The sequence below is a fragment of the Scomber scombrus genome, chromosome 5, assembly GCF_963691925.1.
Source record: "Scomber scombrus chromosome 5, fScoSco1.1, whole genome shotgun sequence".
NCBI lineage: Eukaryota > Metazoa > Chordata > Actinopteri > Scombriformes > Scombridae > Scomber > Scomber scombrus.
In genome coordinates this window covers 19,943,480-19,969,818 of record NC_084974.1, presented here as the reverse complement: position 1 = coordinate 19,969,818, position 26,339 = coordinate 19,943,480, and the positions used below count along the sequence as shown (strand labels likewise).

At 38.3% G+C, this 26,339-nt stretch overlaps 1 protein-coding gene across 1 annotated transcript in view; it reads right to left on the bottom strand.

Annotated features, from left to right (window-relative positions):
* b3glcta (beta 3-glucosyltransferase a) overlaps positions 1-26,339 on the bottom strand; it is a 66,339-nt gene that overhangs the window by 36,708 nt on the left and 3,292 nt on the right. The window contains exons 2-3 of the mRNA XM_062419751.1: positions 20,536-20,579; positions 8,158-8,197 (exon numbers count right to left, since the gene is read on the bottom strand). Coding sequence (XP_062275735.1) covers positions 8,158-8,197; positions 20,536-20,579 — 84 coding nt within the window. The remainder of the gene's footprint in view (positions 1-8,157; positions 8,198-20,535; positions 20,580-26,339) is intronic.

Below are 26,339 nucleotides of genomic sequence, written 5' to 3'. Positions count from 1 at the left end.
GGTGGTTGCCTAGTCTTTGTTTTTGTGCCATCTGAGCAGTGGGAGGAAATTTAAAGGTGTTTTTTCAGACCAGTGCTGTTTAGTCCAGTTGAATCATTTAAGCTGGTTGAATTTCATTTTCCCCTCTGTGTGATTTGTCTGAGCAGATCTGAACACAGCAATCTTAGTCAGGTGCAGACCAAAACAACTGTACTGAGGCCTGGATGTGGTCTCGGTCTGAGCCGAAACAAACTTTGAAGCGATTTGTTTGCAGTGAAAATGTGATCCAATTTTAATCCAACCCAACTGCAAGGCTTTCTATACAAGTTTGAGTTAAATGGCTCCCGTAGTTAGATAGCTGGTAAGGGGATGAATTAAATGAACTGTTGCTAGAAGCTAGCTAGAGCGTGAATTAAGATCCAACCTGGACTACTGCAACAAAGTACATTGCATTTTAAATATGACACAGAATCTTCTTTTGTTCAAGTTCCTCCTTCCGCCCATGACACATCTAACCAATGAGTGGAGTGAACATTCTCAAGTCGCTTGCAGTGATGCATTCTGGTTCACTTGGATTTTTCTCTGTGTGAAAAGAAACTAAACCAAAGTGAGAACACATTTCATCCACAGATTTGGACCAGAGCAAATACATTATAGCTTTGTTTTTAACTTCATATTTCAAGGTGTGTTAACTTTAATTGTGTTAATATGTCATCTCTGTGCTTTTCCCCTTTATCTCCTTTCCTCCTCCTTTAAAGCACTTGGTAACTATTTCTTTGAAAAGCTAACCCCAGCTAAAATCTTATGGTCAGATGTTGCTAGGTGTTTGCTATGGTGTTGTCTAGTTGTCACAGATAATACTGTATTGCTACTCCCACTAGCAGTAGTGGCACTAGTTGTATTAATAGCTATATAGTCAGAGGTGAAAGTATGTCATCAATTCATCTCTTCAATAATAAGGAAAAGATGTGAAGCAACACCCTTGTGCAAAATATGTTACAAAGCTTTTTTCAGTGGTTAAATTAAATTATCCAGGGATGCCTCTTAGCTGAAAATAATGCACATCAAATGAAAGCGACTCAAGGTTTCTGGGGAGATGAAACCAAAGCCCCGGTCACCTCTGTACAGATGATTTTATTTTGCCAGGCCAATGGAACTAGAGTGCCTGAGTCTAGTGTTCGTTTTTCTCCCTGCACTCATTCAGTATTCCACAGAGGCTACTCCACAGAAAAAAAGACTGTATCGGCCTTGAAATATATTGGATGAAATGAGACACGGGAGAATTCTGCCTCCTTCCCTCTCTGATCTGATGCTTTTTTTCTCAATGCATGATGTTACTCTTTTAAGGCTATGTCCATGTGGTCTATGGCAAACTCTGAGTTAAGGCTTTGAGAGTTGTGTATTCTCACTGCCTCGCCATCGCTGCATATAAGTGGGGATAGAATCAGACTCATTAAAGAATCATGTCAGATAAACTAAAATGTGTTTAGATTTCCCGGTGTGTTTGTGTGTGTGTGTGTGTACGCATACAGGAGGGTGTAAATATCTGCACTTGAATGTAGATTGTGTGCTCTCATACTGGCTGGCCCTGCAGTGTTGTCACCTCATTGACACAAATCAATAGTGACACTTCCTTAGAGCAGGATGGTAGACGTTGCCAACTGGCAGAGGAGCTGAGAGCACACTGACCTCTAGGCTCTCCTGCAGCTCTGTCATTTCCATCAGTGTCACAGAGCAGGTGTGTGTAGTCACCAGAACTGTCACAGGAACGTTTCATTTCAGCCTACAGTATCTCCATCCCTACAGTTAAATAAACAAACGTCCATTGAAAGGCAACTGACAGTGAACATGCACAAGTGAATGTGTGAATAAGTAGGGGAGAGCAGGATTTAAAAATTCTTACAGAAAAAGGAGAAGGCAGAAGGATGGAAAGCAGATCGATAGGGCAATTTCAATGACAAACATCTGCTAAAGTCTAAAGGGATAAGATTCTGCAATAGGGCCATTAGGCTGTTGTGAGAACAATGAAACTGTCATGGTAGATCCAGAGCTCTTCATTGCAAGCACATATTCAGAGATGACAGAAGATGTCAATAGCTCATTTCCATAGTTGGCAGGCATGACTTCTCATCCAGCGGCTGATTGTGCTGGTGTAAAACCTGCTACACTCCAATGATTCACATCATTGGACTCCCTGAGACAAGATGGCCCAGAATCATCCTTCTCTGGAAAATTCCCCTCCATCGCTCCTTTCCTCACGTCCAAAACGGTGCATCTGAGAGACAGAGTGCACCGAAGAGAATTGGTTGCAGTTGCCTGGCCAAACTAACCATGACCGTCACACCAGACAGCACCAGAATTTAATAGCCAATCCACAGACATCTGGTGATATTCAATCTGGAAGCCCAGATTCAATATAGCTAACTTTTACGCTATTGAGAGTTTGATTTAGCAATATAAAAATAATTTACCTTCCCTACAGGCAATCATCTAGTGTGGCACAGGGCTATGTGTCATGCAGCAAGTGAAACGATTTCCTATCAGCTTTCTTCTCATATTAATACAGACTTTTAATTGCCTTGCAAAAGATCAATAGAGAGCATGGTGTATTTAACTTTCAGTTTACCGCTGGAAAGGTCAGTGTCATAAATATCTCTCAGTAGAACAGAGAGGGGAAAATAGCAGCGAGGGGGTAGACAGAAAGGGAAGCAAATGAGTGGGCAAACCAAGAGATCCAGGGAGATGCAACGGGACTGTGAAAAAATAGAGCCAGTGTCTGTGTGTGTGCACACATGTGTCTGTGTGTGCACGAAGGGAGAGCCATAAAAGTGAAAAGTCACTCTCCTGTAAATATCTCAGCTCATTACAATTATCTCAGAGCTGTAACGCAAAAACACACGTGCAAAACAATCACGCAGCAACATGTAAAGGTTGGGGGGAAAAAAGATCTCCCACCTGTGATTATCACACTCATTAGAGGTTCTCTAGAGTTCACGATTCCATGGACAACTCTGCTGAAGACTAATGAGTGCTGAACTCAACTCCTAAACCTCACTTAGCATCAATAATTCAGGAACCTAAGGCAATTAACACTTAACAGATTCCAGGTTTTGCTTATGAAACCCATTCATTACCCATAATAGTATTTTCATGGATGGGACACACTTGGAAATAAGGGTGAATTAACATTTCGGATGATGCATGGTTTCATAGCCCAAAGAGCCATATATGCTGGTACTGTTTGTGACCTTCTTCAGTAGGAACGTGTGGTTGTTGTATTAATTTGTAAGATAAAATGATCAGCCGTGTTCAGAATAATAAAGCAAAGACAATGGACATTCTTCCTGTACATTCTTGAAGATACAATGCATATCCCCCTAGCCTGAAGAGGCTGGCTCGAAGCCACAGCATAAATATAATATAACTGCAGAGGGGGCAGTAGCAGGCTTAATTATTGTTATAGTGATAATCTGATTTAAATTCTGGTACACTTTCTTTGCTATGAAGAAGTTCCATTCACTGTTTGTGGTGCAGTGTTGCTCTATCCCCTCAAATATCAAATAAATAAATGAAAATCCACAGTTTAAAAAATGGCAATGTACCTTGCATCTGCTGTTTGCTGGAACATTTTTCTTTCTCCCCCAGATAAAGAATAAAACCTGTAGGTAATCTATTTTTCTACAACATTGAATGTAAACATCTGCTTTTGGTGGCATTTCCTTTAAAGCCATAAAGCAAAGGATTCTTTCTACATTTACAGTTTTGAAACAGTTCTACACAAGTTCTACACAGTCAATGGCCATGACCCAGAAAACTAGGATGAAAAGACAGGACGGTGCAAGCAGTGTGCATTTAGAGACCGTAATGTTGATCGCTCTACACAATGTACAAACATTAAATGGATTAGACTCAGATTATGCATCCTAATAACTTTGGTGATCCCTTGACTTTATAGTGCCACCTTGAGATTGACTTTTATGTTTCTTAATGAAATTTCTTGACATTTGGTTGGATTTTCATGAATTTGTACAGACATTCATGATTCATTTTTATGACTTTGGTGCAAATTTACAGGTCAAAAATATTTTTTGTCAAATATTTTGGTTAATGGCTAAAAATCTACAACACTAATGATGCAACAATAATAATGCTTAGTGCTAATTAGTAAATGTTAGCATGTAACGATGCTAAACTGAAGATGAACGTTGTAAACATGGTATATCATAAACATCAGCAGGTTAGCTTTGTCATTCCGAACATGTTAGCCTTGTTAAATTAAGAGATCAAGTCACTTAATTATTGACTATAAACAAAATCCTTCTCCATGTATCTCTCTCATACCAATGGATTCCTTCAACAGACATAAAGTCTAAAACAGGTGAAAACATGTTCATCTCATCTTGGGGATCATGAAATTCAGTAGGCTAGTGTGCAAAAGTTTAGTTCCTAAGAGTACAGTGAGGGTGCTTTTAAAAAGGATGCCATGAATAGTTGTTATTTATCAATTAACTTCAAGTTTATAGAAAAAAAAACTGGAAGAAAAAACTGAATGTAGTAATACTATGTGTGACCATGCTTTGCATTTAAAACAGCACTCAAGTGTATCAGGACTTTATGAAGAAGGATGTGATTTCATTACCAGATTCGAACCGGGGTCGGCTGGGTACGTGGCATGCGCTCTAACCACTCGACCACCAGCACGCTCCACTTGTTGCAATATTATCTTGATAGAAAAGGACTCCAAATGTATAAAGAAAACTGTAATATAAACTGTCAATGAAATCTGAAATTAATTACCTCCCTCAATTCAAAGGTATGCAGAGTATAAATGTGTCTAATAGTAAAGAAAGTAATACATTACTGACTCTCTGGTCCCAATCAATAGCCGACTAGATTCTAGTCAAAACTGCCTCATCCAATCATCACATAAGAGATAAGAACATTATTTCCTTGAATTGACTTTAAAAGCTGAGCATGGCAAGCAAGAAATGAAAAAAATGTTCAGGTTAAACTTTTTAATTTAATTATCTTCGGCAGACTACTGCTGAAAAATCTCACTTCTTTTAAGTCACAGCTGAAGACTTTTTTTTTTTTTTAAGCAAAATAATTATTTATTTCTTACACTGCACTGTAACTTTTATTCTTGTATTTTATACCTGTTTTTTTCTATTTTAGCACATTTTTTTATTTCCAATTAATTTAACACTTTTTTTTGTATTGAAATGTATTTTTACATTGCCTTGTGTTGCTTATACATATTGCCTGGATGCATTTTATATTTCATGTAAAGCACTTTGAACTGCCTTGCTGCTAAAATGTGCTATTCAAACAAACTTGCCTTGTCATTAACAGTTATTCTGTTTTGCATTTACTGTATATACTGTACACATAGGCTATCTACAGTACCAGTCCAAAAAATTGAATACACATTCTTTAAATACACTTTTCAAGAGAATGGAAAGGTGTACTGTAGGTGTGCCCTATACCTGGACCACATTAGAGCACTGAAACCATCATTTACACTCAAAAAGTTGGTTTAATTGAAAGTTAAGTTATATTCATACTTTTTTTTAATTACTGTGACTCCTCTACTATGCATATAAAACACACATTTATCTATTTAATATTTTGTGGACAACGATTCTGGAAAAGAAGCGAATTGATTGAGTTGATGATAAGCCTAGACTGCCAAAGGCCTTAAAGTACATGATATTATTATTGATGTTTACTGAGATGGTGGAGAAAATGATTTGATATAATTCATTATAAACTGATTAAGAGAAATAAAATGAATAGATGCTGTTCTGCATTCATTGACTAAATCTGACAGGCAACTGAAGAGGAGCACCATGAAACTACAATGAAAGCTCATTCAATATGTGAAGAAAAAAACTCACCTTTTCAGATTCCACGTGTTTATTGTGATGTAGAAGGGTTTTATTATATCCAGTGAGGACTAGAAGCCCTGGGCACTGTTGGAAAATGTACATATTTCTTTTCCTCAGGCTTTTTGGTAGGCGATGATCTCAGAGGCTTCAGCTATCTCTGTGATGTAGCTTGTTGCATTTTTAAAAACACTTCATGCAGCACGAAGCAGCCAGAGGAATTACCTTGCTTTTTTGTTTGCTTTAAAAGGTGTGTAATGAAGCGGACATATCAGCATGCACATACTGTATATAATGCCCTATTTCGCTTTCTATTTCAAATTTCATTTAGGTATTCGCTCTAAAGAAACATTGTTTGAGTGATTACTTCAAATACCTTCGAAAAAGGTCACCAGCTCCTTTAAAATAAACAAGTTATTGTACCTTTTGATGTTTGCTATACTGTTAAAACAATACGTAGTGAGTTCTGCTTTCCTGTCTTCATCTTTTGAATTCCTGCCTGCAAACAATATACTCTGCAGGCCAACGTAGCTTTTCTGCTGTGACAAAGGGAATTACTTTGGCGGTGCCAGATAGTGTAGCTCCATTTTTCAGATAACTGTCTGTTTGTATTTTTCTCTCTGTGCTGAGGTGCCAAATGAGAGCATTATGAACTTGCTTTTGTGTACTTTTGCGTCTGCAGTGACCCAGTTGAATGAAAAACAGGCTGAGGTCCAGAAAAACTGGCTCCAAACTCCTCTACATGCTCCCAAAATCACTCTCAGATGGTGATTGTATGAGCCCCCTGAAGCATGAAAGGCACACATGAGATCTTTTTTATTTACTCGACTTATGAAATTCCTGGTTGCTGTCAAATCGATAAAGAGATGGGACTATATTTACGAAAAAGTCTGAGGAACTCTGAAGATTACATTTTAAAAGGCAGGCATCACACAAAAACACTCAAACAAAGAATTTCATTCAATCCAACATTTTTCACGTCAATATATACCGTTCCTGATCATATCAAGTGACAATCTATTTGAATCCTTTGAGGATACTGTTCTCTTTAAATTGAAAAATACTCGTAATAGTTTTTCACTTTGAATGTCATCCAAGATTACAAAAGAGTTCCACTCATGCAGGCTGATAAATATAATAAAACAAATATCAAACATAATAAAGACTCCATTCTATTAACAGCAGTTTTGAACACAGGAAGACAACAGCAATGAGATTGATATATAACAGTTTTTGGCCATGCTTTAAATTACACCCTGCAAATTACAATTTAGAGCTACACAGTTTTTATGCTAGTTTTTATATTTAAAAAGTACCAACAATATAATTTATTTCTAGATGCTCCCTTCTTTTGTCTTTTGTCTTTTGTTTTCTATAAATGGGACATATTTCGTTTAAAGGGAACATATCAGGCCTATGGTGGTTTTCTACTATTTATATACCTTGTATGTATGGTTGAAGTTCCAAAACTTGAGGTTAACATGTTTAGAAATACTGCTTGCAAGTCAAAAAACAGGGCTTCAACCTGCTCCCACGATTCATTTGCTTTTTACCTGGCCAATGAGCGTCAGCTTCTAGTATAAGTCCATAAACAGCCACCTGTTGCATGGCCTTGGCCAGGGTTATTGCTAAGGTTTTTCCATGTGTTTTTTGCGTTGTCCACTCTAATGTGTCAGCTCATATATGGGAGAAGTTGACATTTTGAGTAAAGAACCAGAGAAAGTAGTAAAATCCTACTACTTTAGTGTGTTCTATGGTTTGTTGATGTAGCCTCCCAAGTGACGAGAAGTCGACTGTGACACAGCTTCAAGAAACTAACCAATCAGAACAGGATGGGCACTTTGGGAGGAGGGCCTGAAAGTGACAGGAGCTAAAACAGTCTGTTTCAGACAGAGGGTGAGCTGAGGGGCTGTGCAAAGGGTCAGTATAAGAAAAACAAGGAGTTTTGATCTGTAAATCATGCAAAAAATATTCCAGGAGAGCAACAGATTAAAAAGATAGACGTGGAAATATGCTTTTGTCCCCTTAAAAGTCAAATGCAAAGGAATTTTCTAGTTCTACCACCATGCAAAAAACACAGGTACTGGAAAACTGAGAAAAAAAGACACACCAACAAACCATAATATGATACAGCCGTAACCTTATATTTTCTTGTACTTATTGGTTTTTATTTGATAGTATGTTGTAATTTTCAGGCTGTAATCTGAAGCAATTTTTTTTTTTTCTTCTTGCTTTTTTTCGTTGACTTACTTTTACTTACTTTCGCTACAAATTAGGAAAAAAACGGACTTACCCAGTTGACTGTTGTGGATGACGTACATATCATCTTGACTCTGAAAAGACAGAGAGACTTTTTAATAATTACAGCAACGAAAAGAAATATCTGTTCAAACACATCTTCAAATACCGACCTACATACATCCACATTTTTGTTTCAACTAAAGACTTCGACTGTCAAAACTAACTGTCAAAAATGGCCTGTGAGAAGATTTGGGGTAAATACAGAATTTTCTCTTCCTAATAACTAATTAAGACTTAGGGACACTAAATATGGAAAACCCTATGGGCTATTTGGAAAAATAATGGGCGATACCCCATGTCATTAGTCCTTAATAATTGTGTGGGTTTTGTGCCTGCAGCATTAAAGCTCTGAGCATTCGGCTCAATTAAGGCATTCAACACTGTTCCACCTCCAGAGCTGTCAGCACACCAGGCAGACCATGAAGGGATGAGTAAATCAATCACAAGCCGAGCAAACTTTGAAGGGCTGTCTTATGCCTCCATCTTTCAGAGGAAATCTTTTCAGTCTTGGGAGAAGGAGAGATCATGTGAGTTCTGGCTGTTTCCAGAGCTCTAGAGCGAGAGCAGCTCGGTATTAATAGATAATGACAAACTGAGGCCTGTTTTGATTTATGACTTCCTCTAGACTAACAATCATTCACTGGCGAGTTGTTGCAGCCTTCAGAGAGCTTAACTAAGTCATAAATTGACTCTCAGCAGGTGTGGCGTAGTGGTTACAGACAATCACAGTAGTTTGGTGGCAGTTGTCTGAATCAGCCTGTATGTAACCTGCTATTTCAGCACATTTAGATGGCTACCAATTTTCATAACCGAGAGCAACCTATAAATACAGCCAATTTTCTAGTAGACAAACTATAAATATGTGCACGGCTAAGATTTGAGCATGAGTGAAGCTCTCTGTCTCCTCTTATTTTTTCAGGTGATCAGAGTTAGAAGCAAATATATGCACAGGCAGAAAAGATCATATCAGGGTGATTTCATTCAGTGGATACAAGACATCAGCTTAATTGGCCTCAGTAGCATTAGTCATGCCCACAAGGTTTTCTGTCTCATCTTATCACACACTACTCCTCTGAAATCATTTCCTTAGCTGAAGAGAGAGGGCAGCTCAAGGAAAAAAAATGCATCTCTTAAGCCAGGAGAATTTGACTCGTTATCACATAATTACGCATATGAAATCTTTCCAACTTGAAGAAAAAAAAAAAAATAGAGTAACCGGTTAACATAGAGGGAGTGACATTTTGAAAAAGGGGAGGCGAACAATGAGAAAACAAAATAAGAAGTGTAGGAGTTTGTGTGGATGAAGATGGCAGTAGTGATGGAAGAATGACAGGTGCAATTTTATTTCGCTCCGTCTCTTCCAGCACGACTCAACTGTCAGAGAGGAAACAGTAAATCACTGCACTGTCACTGCCAAACAAAATATATCAAGACCTACAGTGTGACAAATGAACTGCTCTGTGAAATGTTACCAATTAAATTGATTGCGTCTATGCAATTATGTGAACTATGTTTATTATGTTTGCATGTGAGTTGACTACAGGATTTTATGTGACCCAGAGTTGAACCTATGGCATGTTTTAATGAGAAATATGGATTTCTAGCTGAACTGTATATATTCTTACACTGTTAGACATCCATTTGTAATCTCAGCTCAGAGAATTTAGCTCTTTTTGGCCTACTATGCTTCTGCGCACAGGTGACGCTCTCCTTAATCCCATCTGACAGCAGGCTCTCAGCGCGTTTGATCCGAGGCACCATAGCACTGATGCAGACAGACAGAAAGATTGTGCCTTATGTACTTTAACCTCAGAACAACGCCAGCACCACAGTGAAATTTTGCTAGCTGAGGTGTACATGTGTAAACTCCTCGAGAATGATGCTCATCCTGCTTAATATGATTGTTATGGAATCAAAGACACCTGCAAAGACAACCCTTTGATCCCTGCCTTTGACTTGGAAGCTCTTCACACACTCTTCATACATTCATGTCAAAGCTCCTGCCACATTTCTCAGTCCCTGAGGGCACAGACGCTCCACTGATGTGAGTGACCTGTCAGGTCTCATTAGCTTTCTGTTCAATGATGGCAAGAGAGAGTCAAGGTTGCAGTATTTCCTGAATTGTGACATGAGTGGAACATGTGTGATATTTACAGAAGCATGTTGTCAAGGTGGACTTTAAACACCTGAAGTACCTTTGGCGTTGAAACACTATTACCAATGTTTCCAATCTATATTTATATTAACTAAGGGATAAAATGACTGATGTTACGACACAAATTGAGGATGCTTTCAGATCTATCGAACGGTTTAAGTCTTAAACGGTGTTTCTTAAACTTGCCATTTTTGGGGACGGCTGTGGCTCAGGAGGTAGAGCGGTCGTCCTCCACTTGGAATATTGGCGGTTCGATTCCCGGCTCCTCCAGTCTACATGTCGATGTGTCCTTGGGCAAGACACGTAGTTGCTCCCGTTGCTGTGCCAACGGTGTATAAATGCGAGTGAATGGTTAGCTTCATCCTGATGTGCAGGTTGGCACCCTGCGTGGTAGCTGCCTGCCATCAGTGTATGAATGTGTGTGAATGGGGTGAATGAGTTGTAGTGTAAAGCGCTTTGAGTGGTCGAAAAGACTAAAAAGGCGCTATTTAAGTACAGTCCATTTACCATTTACCATTACTTTACACCCCGCCCACCCCACCCCTTTGTGTCACAGTGCCAAAACAACTGACAGATTAAAATCTCATTCAAAAATCATTTTTCTTACACAAGCAAAAGCTCTTAATGTGTAATGACTTATTGACTTCAAACGTCTGCTGCCTGTGAATGTCATTTTGTTGACTTCAACTGAAAATTGAAAAAAACAGTCTGTAGCGAAGGAGTAAAGCACCAACTGACAACTTAAACTATTAATCATCATCTTTTGGATTTAGTTTACATTTGAAGTAGTAATCGGCCTCTGTAATTGACAGTTTGTTAAGCCCCCGCACCACTTTAGTGAATGTTGGCATGCCTTTCACACTTTCCATTCTCCTGGGTCTTATATGCATTTTAAAAAGATTACAGTAGCAACATGTAACCCTACAAACTAATACAGTTAGTTAATGAATGCTTTTTGGCCTTGGGGGTAACACTCGCTCACTATTGTGGCCAGTACTACTAGAAGTAACTACTTCTCTGGACGCGCTGATGTTTGCAGCTTATGTTAGAGCAGATAAACACACTGTTTGATCCATTCCTTCCATGTGTGTATTTTTGATTTTGGAAAGGCAAAGACAAAAAAACAAAAACACCCTGCTTCTAACTATTTAAATGCTAAGTTTTGCTCTTATGAACAACCATGCAGAAGTGCACGCCACTTCTGCATGTGGAGAAATATAAAGCATGACAGGTCTACTGTGCCTCGTTACGGTTGCTAAGCGATGATTGGACAACTGATGATCAGAGGATGCATTCCGTGAATGGTCAATTACAAATCCTATTTAAATAATCAACCTAACAAGTTGAACTTGAGGCCGTCTTCATTCATAGCAGCACTCTCCCTCTGTGTTTTTATAAAAAGAGGAAGAAATCAAACAATGGAGACCTCTGTGACACATTTGCTTGATGTGGATTCATTTTGCACATCAAAGTCCCTGTGCCTCCTGGGAAACCATGTACAGAGCAGGCTAACATTTGCTACATGCATCACTGTATACTACTGAAACTCATTTCATTATGCAGTTGACAAAAACAAATGACACTGAGTAATTATACGTATCCTGTCAAGGTAACTTAAATATGTAATTAACTGGCATAAGACATGGTTGTTACAGCATTGGACGGTATCCATAGCAACAAGCATCATCATGTCCCCAGTGAAGTACAGTGGGTGGTAGTGAGCACTGAAGTAGGGTACAATGACCTGTCTGAATTATGTTATTATGAGTCCATTTTAACTATTTTAAATTACCTAATTTTGTCTTTTGAACTTGTTTGAACTACACACACACACACACACACACACACACACACACACACACACACACACACACACACACACACACACACACACACACACACACACACACACACACACACACACACACACACACATCTTTGTTAGGACATTGCATTGACTTCCATTCATTTTGGAAAGCCTAAATCAAACCTTGACCCTAACCTTAATCATAATCAATTCATGCCTAACCCTAACCCTAACCCTAACTTAGGTTGAATCCACACATTCACAGGTCGGTGTTTACACACAAAAAGGTCCCAATGAGATAACAAAAATGCGTATGCACACATACACGCGTCATTAACAATCCGAAAATAAAAGTGAGAATGAAAGACGAATGTCATTGCATTTAAATTTCACATTTGCAAGGTAACATAATTAGCAGGATAAATTACAATAGGTCGAATATTTAACTCCTGCCAGCCTAGTCTAATCTGCAGCTTGACAGTTCTGTTGTATCAGAGCAGTTTTAGATCTAGAGACTCAAGGCAAGTCTGAAAAAGCTTCTTTGTCGTCTTGAATATAGTAATTGGTTTTGCCCAGAGCCTGGTTTGCTGAGCTCATATTTCTAAGTACAGTTTTGGTTAATTCCTCTGAAGGTGAACCTGCTGCACTGCTATCCTCCTCATTTTTAGCTGCTCTCTATTGTTCATCAGCCCTGTGGCTCCTGTTGCTCCCTGAATGCGGAAACAGTTTTTTTTGGGAGATGTTTGCTGATGGAGGTGTATTTTGTTTGGTATCAGTGAATTCCTTAAACTTGACGAGTTATCATTGAACATTTTTCTTCAATAATTCACCACAGACTAAAACAGGTCAGGAGGGGAACTCTTTCACTTAGTTAAAAGACTGTACATCGAGGGATTCAGCTTAGTTTTTCTAAGCACAGAACAGTTGCCAACAGAGGAACCCAGACTGCACAAAATTGTTGACAGTGGTCCAAATCTGGTTGCCTGGGGCAACAGGACAACCATTACTGTCAAGCCCTGCTGTGTAAGTTATTTAGGGTCACAGTATGCTCCCTAGCCTCTACATGAGTTGGCTGATAGGTGGTTTGACCAGATTTTCACCGAAACACTTAACAAAAAGAGATTGGTCACACACAAAAAACATCATTCAAGCTCTAATGCTTCATTGTTCTGGATAATATTGCAGTGCTGAGGATTCCTCATCCCAGTTTCTCATTAATGGGACTCTGCTGTAAATGTGGGTTATGAGCCTTACTCAAATGAAACAAATTAGCACGCACCATGGGCGTTGGCTGGACTGTTACCCATCAGGGGCTGAGCCCAGATTCTTCTCCATCAAAGAACTTCTAAAAACATGGACTGTTTCCATGCATTTTTTGGGCTACACAAAAAAGGGCTACACATTGTTTAAAAAAGAGAAAAATGGAGGAGGTATGAAGGGCTTGGATATGATTTACTATATAATCTGCACATGAATATTTCAGCCACTCGAATGTCTCAAACCATATCAGATACCTACTACCATTATTACCAGGTCTACATTATGGAAAATCCTAAAAGTAGGATTGCAGTTCAAATAAATTATGTTTCTTTACTTAAGGTACAGATTCCGGGAGAAGATGATGTAGGGATTAATGAATGAGTTTTTGTCTGTCATCAGCAGGACCATCAGGTCAACATTGGCAGCCTTCATAAATGTGCACAATCTCAGAAAACGACTCTGTCTTTTCTGCTGAGATAAGGTCACTGCAGGGGAGCTGAGGCAATGATTCAGGCATCAGATTTCTTTACAACTGCCAAAGGTGAAAGGAATGTGTAGAATAAGAGAAGCTATTTTTGTATGTGGTGGCACTCTGTCATTATATACACACAGGCTGTCCAGATAAGTTTAAAAACAAAACACTGCAAAATGATGTTTGTAAGAAAGCTGCCAGACAACAGAGAAGATGCCACTGTCCAATTAGACAAGACGACTTGAACTGAGTGTCAGTAGAGAATGCTATAGCCCCTTTTCTTTAAGACCGGTCATTATGTCAACAACAGAATGGCACTTAAGAATGAGTGTAGTCTACAAAAAGATGAAGACTCAAAAGGACAAAAGAACTAAGCAATGCTTATCCTGGTGATGGTGGCAGAAAGAACATATGGATCCTGTTTGGGTTAGAAGTTTATAAGGACGCTACTTTGTATAATTTGGAAGTAAAAAGTCTTACCCTACACCACGTGAAGATTAACAGAAAAATTGTTTAAATGATAAAAACACCACTCGGCCTCTAAAACATATTAAATGACTCACAAAGATCAGCATTTTCAATTACTTCTGCTGTACTGATTGTGTTCTTGTGTCTGTCATAAGTCTGAGTGTTGCTTTTTCCCTGGCATCTAGAAACATCACCTCAGGGTAAGAGTAAAGCGTCCTGTTTGGGCCTAGAGATGAAACGATATGACCAAAATGATCACAGTTATCAGTATTATTGCTTGTTAAAAATGCGCTAAAATATTCAAAAAGTACTGATACACAAACTGAAAACTACAAATAAAATTAGCAGCGCTAACATTATGCACTTTTTGTTTGCATAAACATTAAAATAATAACATGGCAAATATCTTATGTAAGCATATAAAAACCATATCAAATGTGCATTAACATTTATGATGGCACCATGTGGCCATAAGAGGTGATTGCACTTTGCACTGCAGCAAACATGAGTGCAAATACTGTGTTCTTTTTCTTATCAAGTTGTTGCTTTCCTTTTCTCAACTTTTTCTTGTTTTTCAGCAACGTACAGGGATTCCTCAGCTGCATGCAGCCTGAAAACAATACAACAGGCTGTGTTGGTGTGGGCGTGCTGTTCAAGGTGCTGGTGAGACAATGACATATGATCCAGAAAGTCTGGTTGGAGTAAAAGATTATTGCATTTTTGAGTTTGATGAGAGAAACACTGCACAGTTGTTTGTAATACTGAGTGTAGTGATTGGCTATAAGCATCAATTAGATGTATGTTATTTATACAACATGAGTAGCCCACATTTGTTAGAATAAAACCTGATATTAATTGTTTGTATCACTACTAAAAATCAAACGACAGATAAAATGTGACAACCTGTACTGACGAGACACAACAGAGGTTTTCTTATGAAAACCAGGACCCACTCACAGGAGGGGGCCTTCACTGGGAGACTCATTTGCATTGTTTTAGCAGCACAGGGACCACAGTGTCATGGAAAGGCTAAAATAAATGCAGGGGCTAAAAGGAGAAGCTAAATGACTCAGCAAATGGAATAGCTAATAGGTAAAGGAAAAGCAGCCAGGAAATGGAAATGATAATTGGAAAGGGAATTGTCCTTTTAAATGCCAGATTAAAAGCTGTATTCTTAATTCAGTTTGTGAGTTCAGTTATTTTTCTTTTTACAACTGTATCTTCAAATTCCCCCACTTTCTTTACCACTTATCCTCTAAAGGGTTGCGGGGGAGCTCGAGCCAATCTCAGCTGACGTTGGGCGAACAGCAGATACACCGTGGACAGGTTGCAAATCAATCACAGCTAACATATATATAGAGACAGACAACCATTCACACTTATGGGAAATTTATAGTAACCAATTAACCTAACCTAAATGTTTTTGGTCAGTGGGAGGAAGCTGGAATACCTGCAGAGAACCCACACAGCATGGCCACTCTACACAGAAGGGGGCCCATCTGGCTGGTGGGTTTGAACCCAAAACCCTCTTGCTGTGATGGTAATAACTGTTGCACCACCGTGCTGCTTTTAAAAATGATTTTTAAATTCCATTATTTTATTATTATTATTTATTTAGGAATTCTGTAATGTATTGGTAAATGATGTACTTATTGACTGATTTGTGCTGTTTTTTTGTTTTTTTTTATTTGAACAATTTAAAGTTAAACTATTGTTAATTCTTGTAAACTCTTTTTAAAATTCCACTTTTTATTGCCCATTAAAAATAATGAATTACTGATTAATTAATTAATTTGTAAATCAGTTTATTAATTCCTATTTTATTGTACAATTAATGAAATACTTTATTACTATTAATGTTACTCCACAGTTTTCTAGTGGGCACATGTGGAATGTGTTTGTGTCCGTGGACCTCCAAAAAAAGTTTGAATGGAGCCACATTCACATCTGAAAGACCACAGCTTCCTCTGGATGTGGAACGCAGAAAGCATAAATTATTTCTCTTAGAAGGCTGTAAAATCTCCGGAGCGCTCCGGAGACTCTAACCCTAACCGTTCAGCTGATGCTGGACAATATTTACTGTTAGTTTTTCAAAGCGCACTAATCAAAAACGGTTTTAATGATAATCAAAATTTCAAACGGTAATCCTAACCATTAGGAATTTTAAAGTGGTTCATTGTGAAACTGGTATCTGTTTCATCCCTATTTAGGCCTAGCAATTTCTTTTGAATGTCCTGGATCTTAGGAGGTCCCAATGTTAGCAAGGCAACATAAAAATTAGCCCCATAAGTGATTTTAGGGTAGGACAGTGTTTCAGAATCAGAGGCATGACGTGCAACACAACAGCGTCAGCGTTTGTATCTTTTATACAGAATAGCGAGGCAGAATAACAGTTCATCATTCTAGCTTTAAAAAGGTAGCGTAAAAGTAGCTATTAAGTTTAAGTCATTCGCTGGCCTTGCACCCTCAACAGGAAGTTTGTAAATAATTTCACACACTGTGTAGTCCACATGCATTCTCTCACAGTCCTCTGAGTGCAGGAGATCAAGGCACTTCTGCTTACATTAGCAAACTTGTTATATACTTGTTTAGGCGGTTCATGAAGCCCTGGAGCAGCAGATAATCAAGGTACCTGTGCTTGCCTTTGCCAATTTCTTCAAGTCGTTCTATGTTCAAACAGATGCCATTCATCAGAGGCTTGAGGCCGTCTTCAAAGGAGGGGGAGATGCTAAAAAAACTTCCATATGCAAGCCACAGACTGGGTTCAAAGACAACTACTGAAAATGATATTACACTGTTTACTGCTGCAGCTACAGTATATTTCCTCTATTACACTTTATTACATTTGTAGCAATGTAGCAACAATGCTGATCAAAGCCAAATCTGTAACTTAACAACTCTTGTCTAAAAATTGAAAGAGAATATCAATGTATAGTTTCCTTTTCTGCCATGCATGGGCCTTGCAATCACACTAACACACTAACTTACCAGTTTTCTACACTTGTGTAAAATTGTTGTGGTTGTGACACTGTTGCCCCTGTGATCACACACTCATATTACATGCTACAGGAGCCACTACAGATTTAGGAAGATTTTAATCACAATGGGATGAGCCCAGCTGTTTGAAGTCAGATGGGGAATCCTCTCTTATGCAGTGCCAGATCATGTCTGCTGACCATTTGGCCCTACAATCTGCTGAAATAAGCTTTGCTAAAACAGTGGTTTCAAACCACAATGCTGGTTTCAGTCCATTAAATGCAAAGCCTACACCAATTGCATTAACACATTCTTATACCTAACTGGGGAGTCACCTGGTTGATCAGTTACATACTGCAATCATGATAATAAATAGGTTCTTTAAACAATCATTTTCCACATTGACTTGCGATATTACCGCCATTTAGTGCACAACACAAGAAGGCTGCAAATCCCAATGTCGTTTTTCAACAAAATCACTGCCAAGCCAATAATCTTAGGCTGTTAGAATCACAAAAGCTCTTTGAGATCATGGTGAGACTGTCAAGTTCCTGCGAGTTGGTTTTCATTCCAAAATCAGTGGCTAAAAAATAGGTTGAAGTACTATAATGTGATGAATGCAGAAACAACAATGCAGACTTTTAAATTAGACTGAAAAACATGCAGAAGACCCCATGTCTTCAAGCAATCTTGTCCTTGCTGCAATCCCTCTGAACAACATTATATACTTATGAGAAACATTAATCATGTCTGATGTGTTAAAGAAATGAGTTATGGCTCTAAATTTAAAAATGCCGGGTTTGATTCTTATGTGGGACGGCTCATGACTCTTCCAGCGACAACTCTTCTGACCAATCAGTGGCCGGCAGTCTGGTGACATCACATTTAGTATCGGCTTGGCTCGCTTGGAACCTCACCAGAGCTCACCAGAGGTACCAGGTACTTTCCCTAGTGGAAACGCAAAAAAACAGAGGCGAGGCGAGCCGAGGCGAGGCGAGCCGAGTCGAGGCGAGTCGTGCTGGAACTGTGTAGTGGAAAAGCACCATAAGTTATGGTTTAGAACCACATCTAAGAAACACTTGGCACCAAAAAATTTGAAAATATTGTTTTTGGTTTTTTTCTGTGGGAGAGAGAATTCTAAATTATTTTACATTTGGATTGCTCAGACCACATGAATTATATTTTTTTGATCCAGAAACTTAGATCTGTATTGTATTCTGCTGTATAAAATTTTTATTTCTTTAGGATTGAATGGTAAAAGAGCTTTTAGTTCAGTTTGAAGTAACATTTATAAAGATGTCCCTCATACAATATAAAGCCACTTTGCTAGAAAGTCAATAATCCTCTGTGTAATGAGCAATAATTAACTGTGTTATTCAGGGACTGGTTTATTCTTGAAATAATATATCAAGTGTGTTTACTTTGTAGTCCACTAATTTATAAGCGTGTTGCAAAAATGTTGTGTATGTAAATGACTACAAGGCCTCTCGCCATGACCCTGATGTAAATTCCACGACTTTCCATAACTAAACTGGAGCGCTTCCATGACCTACAAATCTGTATTCCTTTCTAATTAATGTTGTTCTTCCGCTCAGAAGACCTAAAAAGTAGGAAACAACCTGGTTGCCTACTTTGCAGTTGGACTTTGTGTGTAGCAGAACAGTACAAACATTACTGAATTCAACAAACCACTCATAAAAAAGTGTAAAATAATGTTGGCCTCTATTGTCTGGGATACACCTCTCAAAATTAAGTGAGATTGGAGAATATTCAAATGTTAAAAACAAACAAAAAAAACATGGTAGGTTGAAAGAGTAAAGAAGATGAGCTACTGCCACAGTCCAGTAGTAACTAGGCAACTAGTTCCCCCCCCATAGTTGTTACCTTGATGTAACTCCAGTTCTATGAGTACATGCGTAGCCTCTAATGTGCTTCGCTATTGGTTTACCCTACCAGGCTCCACCTCAGCACCTGAGAAGATCTTGGACTCCACGTCCAATCTGGTGGTAGCTACCGCGAGATGCCAGACTTGTTAGCAGACATGTAGATACCTTCTGTGACACCAGATGGTGTAACTAAATGAAAGATGAGCAGAGAGCGCGCTGGGGCTTTATGAGGGGGGGGGGGGGGGGGGGGGGGGGGGGGGGGGGGCGGGGGCACGATAGCTACTTCCTGATCAGGTGGTGAACACAAAGATCCTTTCAGGTGCCTCACAGGGTAAACCAATAGCGAAGCCCATTAGAAGATGGAGCACGTACAACATAGAGTAAACTTAATCTAAGAATAGATCTATTGAAACAGTTAAGACAAACAAGTGCACCATAAAGCAGCTTCTCAACTTTTATTTGCTTTTTTCCCCCAGCACATTAGACATACTACACATGACTTTTATTCCTGATTATGTTTCCATTGTTGCAAAAACACTGCTCTTTTCATTACTATAATGGGTTTCTTCTCCTGAATGGATGTCATTTAAATCTTTGCTTTCATCCCTTTGACAGGCAGCTGTCCCTAATCGGTCCTTTATACTTTTGTTATGAGATCAGGCTTTGATTCAGTATGTTTCATCTTTTAAAAAGGTCCACTGGAAATGTGACACAATTATTTAAAAAAAAAAACTGATTTAAGCAACTGATTTAAGGGTAAAACTCTTTTTTTGTTCAAATGAGAGGAAAATATCTGTTTGGGTTTCTCATAAATGCATTCTAACAAGAGAACGAATTCATGTTGTTTTATTTTCTGTTTAACATAGAGCAATGTGAAATGAAATAGTGACAAGCAAAAGGGCAAAACTTCCTTAGTGTGGAGAAAAACAGTTGACATCAATAAGAAGCAAGAGTAATTTCCCATTTCTGCGATGCTAAGCACCTCTGCCAGAAGGTTTACTGTCAACATCTTCTCACACCAATAAGAAGTAGAGCAACTGAACATGTTAATTATTTATCGAGCAGCAAGTGCAGACTAAGAAAATGCAACAGCATGAAAATCATCTTGCACGTGAGGAAGGAGTGAATGGATTTGTATTGCAGACAACTTCTAATCCAGTTGGGCGATAGTTAATCCATTAAAAAGAAAAAGCATGTTTTTTTATTCCAGTTGGTCAGGTAATTAAAGTTTTAATAGAGGTGAGGAAAAAGGAAATGAATAATTGACAGTAATTATCAAGCACACGTTTCTGGGCCAGTTTGTACATAGCATAAACAAACAGTACTGTGTCCAAGGCAGTTCCTACCTGTGAGCCTTTTCCTGAGCTGCCAGCAGCAAAGTCAATGTGAACTGTAAGAAAGCAAAGAGAAAAATGATATAATTTTAAGAAAAGGCACAAACAGTAATGAATCCCTTGAACTGAACTGTGATTTGTCTCTATTTGTCTTCCAGATGGTTCACTTTTCTGAGTAGAAGCTGCCTTACAAAAGCGAGTTTCAGAGAAAAGAGAAAACATCCTGCTTCCTGTGATTATTTTGGAAAAGAAAAATGAAAAAGGTCACTCAGAGACTAAGTCCTTCGTTCTGAGTGTGTTGGATCTCTGGGAGTGCAGTGCACCATTCATCTATCCAAGTTTGTAATTAGACCCCTATGAGCTTCTATCCAATTACACTGCCATTGAGTCTGAGACAAGAAAGTCTTTGCAGAAAAGATTCCCAGGAATCAATACATCAAGAATGAATTTATACACCAGTTTATATTAAATCAGGTTCTCTGCACTCCAACATCAGTCGGCTTTAAATCTGACCTCAATTAGGTGAATACAGCTGAGAAAGAGTTAAATTCCTGCTCCTGACATGCTGCAACGGGCAACTGAGAGTGTTGATTAAAGCCTAAAAGCAGCAGATATGTTTTCTAGGAACAAGCCAGCTGATGTTTCTTGTATAGTTAAAAGCACTACACAGATATACAGTTTTGCAATTTAAAAAATACCAATATAAATGTACACATTTAATAACAGAGGTACAATCTTTGTGGCTGGCTTTTATGACCCAATATGCAGTAATTTGGTCAGATATTAATTCCATCCATTGCAAGGAAGCCCTCTTCTTTAATTATTCAAAGAGCTGAGTTAACTTCAAAACACTTCTATGTGTGAAGCCTGGAGTGGAGCCACCAGTTCAGAACAAACGAACATAATGAACCTAATTATTTTAGTCATGAATGCACCAAAATTTACAGCCAAGTCATAACAATATGTTTCTTTCAAAAATACAGGTTTAAAAGAGCAGATAATGCTTACTAAAGTGGGGATCACATCTAAGGTCTTTACCACAGACCTTTTAAAAGGAGAAGATCTGATTTCAACACACAATTGTATGTTTCCTCACAACAATACATCTTATTTGCTGCTCCAATAAGACCCTGCAGTTTTGGGACACCTCAGGATGTTCTTCCAACAAGAGATAGTAATTAGACAAATGGGAAGAAAACACCAAAGAGCTGCTTATCCAGGAAATCCTATAACTCCTGTACATTTTCAGCGGTTGGCTAATGCTCAAAAAAACCACTGTTCTGGGCTTAACTTTTCATTTCTAACTTTGAGAACACTCAAACAGTGAGGTGCAGATATACAATTCATCTTAAGATTGATGAGTTCTTGTAACAACTAAAGTTCAAGTCAATGATTCAAAATGAGATGCAGATACAGCAGTGTGAAGTGGTTCAATGCCTGGAGTCTCAAAAGACCTGCAAACATGTAGCTAATTCTCTTTAGCCAAGCTTTTTGTTCTATTGTAAGCGTTCAGTGAGTTATTTCTTGTTCTTTTTCATTTATGTTAAGCTAATGTTGTGAGTTAAGTAAGCTAACGTTAACAAACAAAACAACGGTCACCAGTCAAACAGTGGTAACCTGTTCATAGATAGTGATGTAGCTTGTAGGCTATCAAAGAACCACCTGAAACTCACTTCATCCATTTAATACAATTTATCAGCGCAGACGTAGTAGGGTACGCCACTGCATTGTTGCTATGGAAATGGTAAAATGTGCCTGTATGTGTTGCTTTGGTGTGAAAGCCCAGGTTCAATTCTTGGGATTGGGATTGTAAAAGCAGACATCCAATGGAAGTTGCATCCTGTCTCATTGTGAATCATTGATCTGAACTGATGATTTTTGTGAATTGTTTTTGTATTTTAAGAAAAAGATGATTATGATGATGATGTTGTTTTGTAAGCTAGGTATCTGTTGTGATTGATCAGTGAATTGCAAGTATGGAATATCTGTGGACACCACCCCGATGAATGCAAGATAGCTGAAAATGTTTGCTGACTAAATCATGGCTTGCAACATGTTTTAAGCAACTTTTAAGCCAATATTGATGAGAGGTACTCAGAATAATGGAAAGTGAGCAAATTTTAACTGCTGATGAAAGTCATGTTCTATGGTTAAAAGCTCCAGAACAAGTAAATAAGTATACCTGAGCTGAGCTGAATACTGTTGTGTCAACAGCTGTCTCCAAGGTCAAGAATGATCTGTCAAGCTCTATGTAAACATTCATTCATTCATGTTTCGTGCTTTATCTCTCAGAACATATTGCACCTAATAAAAAAGTATGTGGCAGCTTGCTGAAAAAAAGAGGCAGCTAAATTGTTGAATGGGAAAAAGATGATAACAATTTGCTAGTTGTTTGGCCAATATACTGCCTCTGTTTTTAAATCTGCAATAAAAAGCCAAATAAACACATTATCATCTTGTGTCCATTAATGCTATTACCAAGTGATGTTAAAATCTGATCCAGCAAATCATGAGCTCTGTGGAGCAAGCAGAATGACTACATTGTCATCTGGCATCCCAGCTTCTGTTGGTATTAAAAATGCAACATTTGGCGTGAAACGAAGCTTCCTAAAGGAATACATTGGAGCTCACAATACATTCTGCTGCATCTGCTCAAACCTCCCATCTTTTCATGGCTCACCCTGGAGAGGAGGAGGCAGAGCGAGGCAGAGGGAAAGGGGAAGTAACTCCCTACATAATGTCAGGAGTGCTGATGGGAACACCTCCATCTCATCGCCTCCGCATACTGCACAATCAAGCCTGTTGTTTCAACCTTGTTTTCAATTTAGCCGCACTGGAGGGAACTTGCTTGCTTTGATTTTAGAAACCCTGAAAAATCACTCTACATGATGAAGGCTCTGAATGGTTAAGCTGAATGCTTTTCAACAGGCCACTCAATTTACACTGTCATTGTGATAAAAGCAGATGTCCAATGCAAGTAACTGAGAGACATTACTCTCATAACAATGGGAGGGAATCAGGTTGATATATCGAGCACACATTTTTAAAATCTGGTAAAGAAAAATCAGGTTGGTATATGTAAAATTAGGTATCTACTAGGGCTGGGCAATATATTGAAATTATATCGATACCGTGATATGAGACTAGATATCGTCTTAGATTTTGGATATCGTAATATCGCAATATATCATCAGAGTTGTTTTTTCCTGGTTTTAAAGCTGCATTACAGTAAAATATATTATTTTCTGAACTTAACAGATTGTTGTAGCTGTGCTTTTATGTACTTTTTACCCACTTTGTCATTATATCCACATTACTGATGATTATTTATCAAACATTTCATAGTGTAATATTTTGTTAAAGCATCAACAGCCATCTCTATAATATTGTTGAAATATCGAAATTGAGGTATTTGGTCTAAAATATTGTGATATTTGATTTTGTCCATATCGCCCAACCCTATATCTACTTTTCAAAATTACAATTCTTTAGTGCTTAAAATAAAGGGTTTTAATCTAAGCCAGATTAATATGGCAATGTAGTAATGATTTGCTTGTTTGACAGTTGGCGTCTGACTTAACTTTCTACTTCATCCAGGATTGAATGGCAACAGAGAGAGCAGAAAAAAATACAGACATTACATGAAAGTGCTTTTGAGCTAAATAAATTAGATTAACAGAGGCAGCAGTGCAGGTGTATTATATTAATCTGAATGCTAATTAGCAGTCTGTTTTCGCTTCAAAGCTGGCCTCTGATAATCGCCACATCCATGTGTGACTGTTTAAAGCAACGTGGGACCACTTAAGGTTTCCAAAGAGGCTGATTTTTGAAGAGTCCAAACTGCAGGTACACGGGCCCCAAAAAAACAAGTTGTTTTATCAGGCAAAAGAGAATAATATCTAAAAAAAAAAAAAAATTTTAAAAAGTGAGTTTCATCACAATGCTGATATTTATGGTTGCCATCCAGAAACCACTTCTGAGACCAGTGCACAAACAAACTCAAGCTGAGGGCCATTAAAGCTGGATTCGGCTCACCCCAACCACCTTTTTAAAACTACAGACAGCAGCTCCCAGCACTCAAGCTCAAACAAGAATGCCATCACACAAGCATAAAATGGGAGAGTGTGACCGGTGAAGAAAGTTAAACATTTACTAATAAAAGAGACTCAGATAGTTTCCTCAGAAGTTGGAAGAATAAACCAGAAAGAAATGTGAATATTGGGTTTTCATTCCACAGGTGGTGAAAAAGGAGACTCAAATGGGATTCTCATGTCTGTCTGTCTTTAAGAGGAATTTTCACCTCGCTTTTTTCATGCAAACTAGGGGCAGTCTGTATTAATCAGCCAAGGTGCCAACACTATAACAAGTTAGCTAACTAGCACTCTAGCCCATTATTGTCCATATTGGATGATTCTGCACTGAAAGTATTGTGGCCTTTATGTAGTGAGGCAGACACTAAGAGTGTGGAGGTCAGGGTGGTGAACAGGCTTGTAGCGAGTCCAACATTCACTTAGAGATAGGTGTTCACATCACAGCACAGATGTTTGCTTTTTTATTTTAACCATAATCAAAGTCTTCCACTAACTTTAGCCATACCTAGTAGCTAAGTGCATATATTGTAGAAATTGTACAATGCAACCAAAAAAACAGGTTATGGGGTTTGCAGTATCAGGTGTTGGGGCTGGTGCCTGTGAATGTGTGAAAGCACAGAGAACTGATCTCAAAAGTGATCAAAAACTCCAGTCATTTGTTTTTATGAACACTCTCAGCTTTATCCTTCTCTCTGTGCATTCGAGGAGTGCAGTTGCACAGAAAATCTGCTTTCTGTTCTGTCTGAAAACATTTAAGAAGATAATGAACTGATTTATCAAGGTTTGTTACTGTGAGATTTGGACTTTTCTGGTTAATGGAGATCAAAAATGACTTCATCCAGCTTTAACCTGTTTTTCTTTATTGTTGTTGAAAAAACTGTCAGGTTAATTAAAAGATGTCTGTGTTTCTTCCTTTCATGGAGTAATTATGACTCTTTGTCAGGACAGAGGCAAGAAAAGCTATTATAATAAAAGCAGCTCCTCAAAGGACTGGCACAGATGGTATGCTGTTTGCGCTGCTCATACAGTTGTAATAATGCATCTGATTTGTATTTTTGAAAACTGCTCTGCAAACTGTTAGCATGCAGAAGGCGCGGGCTTCATCTGGTGTTGTGTTAAATTTAAACTTTTTATTCAAACTCGAGCAACGCCAGCAGCCATCGAGGATCCATAAAGACAACTGCTAACCCAGTTTAAAATGACTAGCTGGAGCACTCTCTTGATTCAATATCGTTTAACATTAGTTACATTATTTTTAGTGCTTTTTTGACTACTGCTTAGTGTGCAGCACCCTCACTACCACTGTTACTATATGGCCATTATAAGATATCAACAAAATAACTGAACAAAAAAAAACAAAAACAATTTGTCATACATACCATAAGATATTAGTTTAGCCTACTTATTTAGAATATATCCCACATATGCTGATGTTAACTGGCTTACTTCCCAATTGAAAAAAAAAAACATTCAATGTCGCCACACTACAAAAAGTGTATAATGTTTTATCAAAAATGCCAAAAGAAAGCGGCCTCTATTTTCTGTAATATGCAGAAATGCTGCTGCTTTTTTCTAATAATGATAGTTAACTGAACCTCTTTGGGTTTGGGATTGTTTGTTGGACAAACGAAACAGTAAAGACTATAAAGGCATTTTTCACGGTTTTCTGACATTTGACGGACTAAAACTGACCGATTAATCAAGAACATTGCAGATTAGTCAATA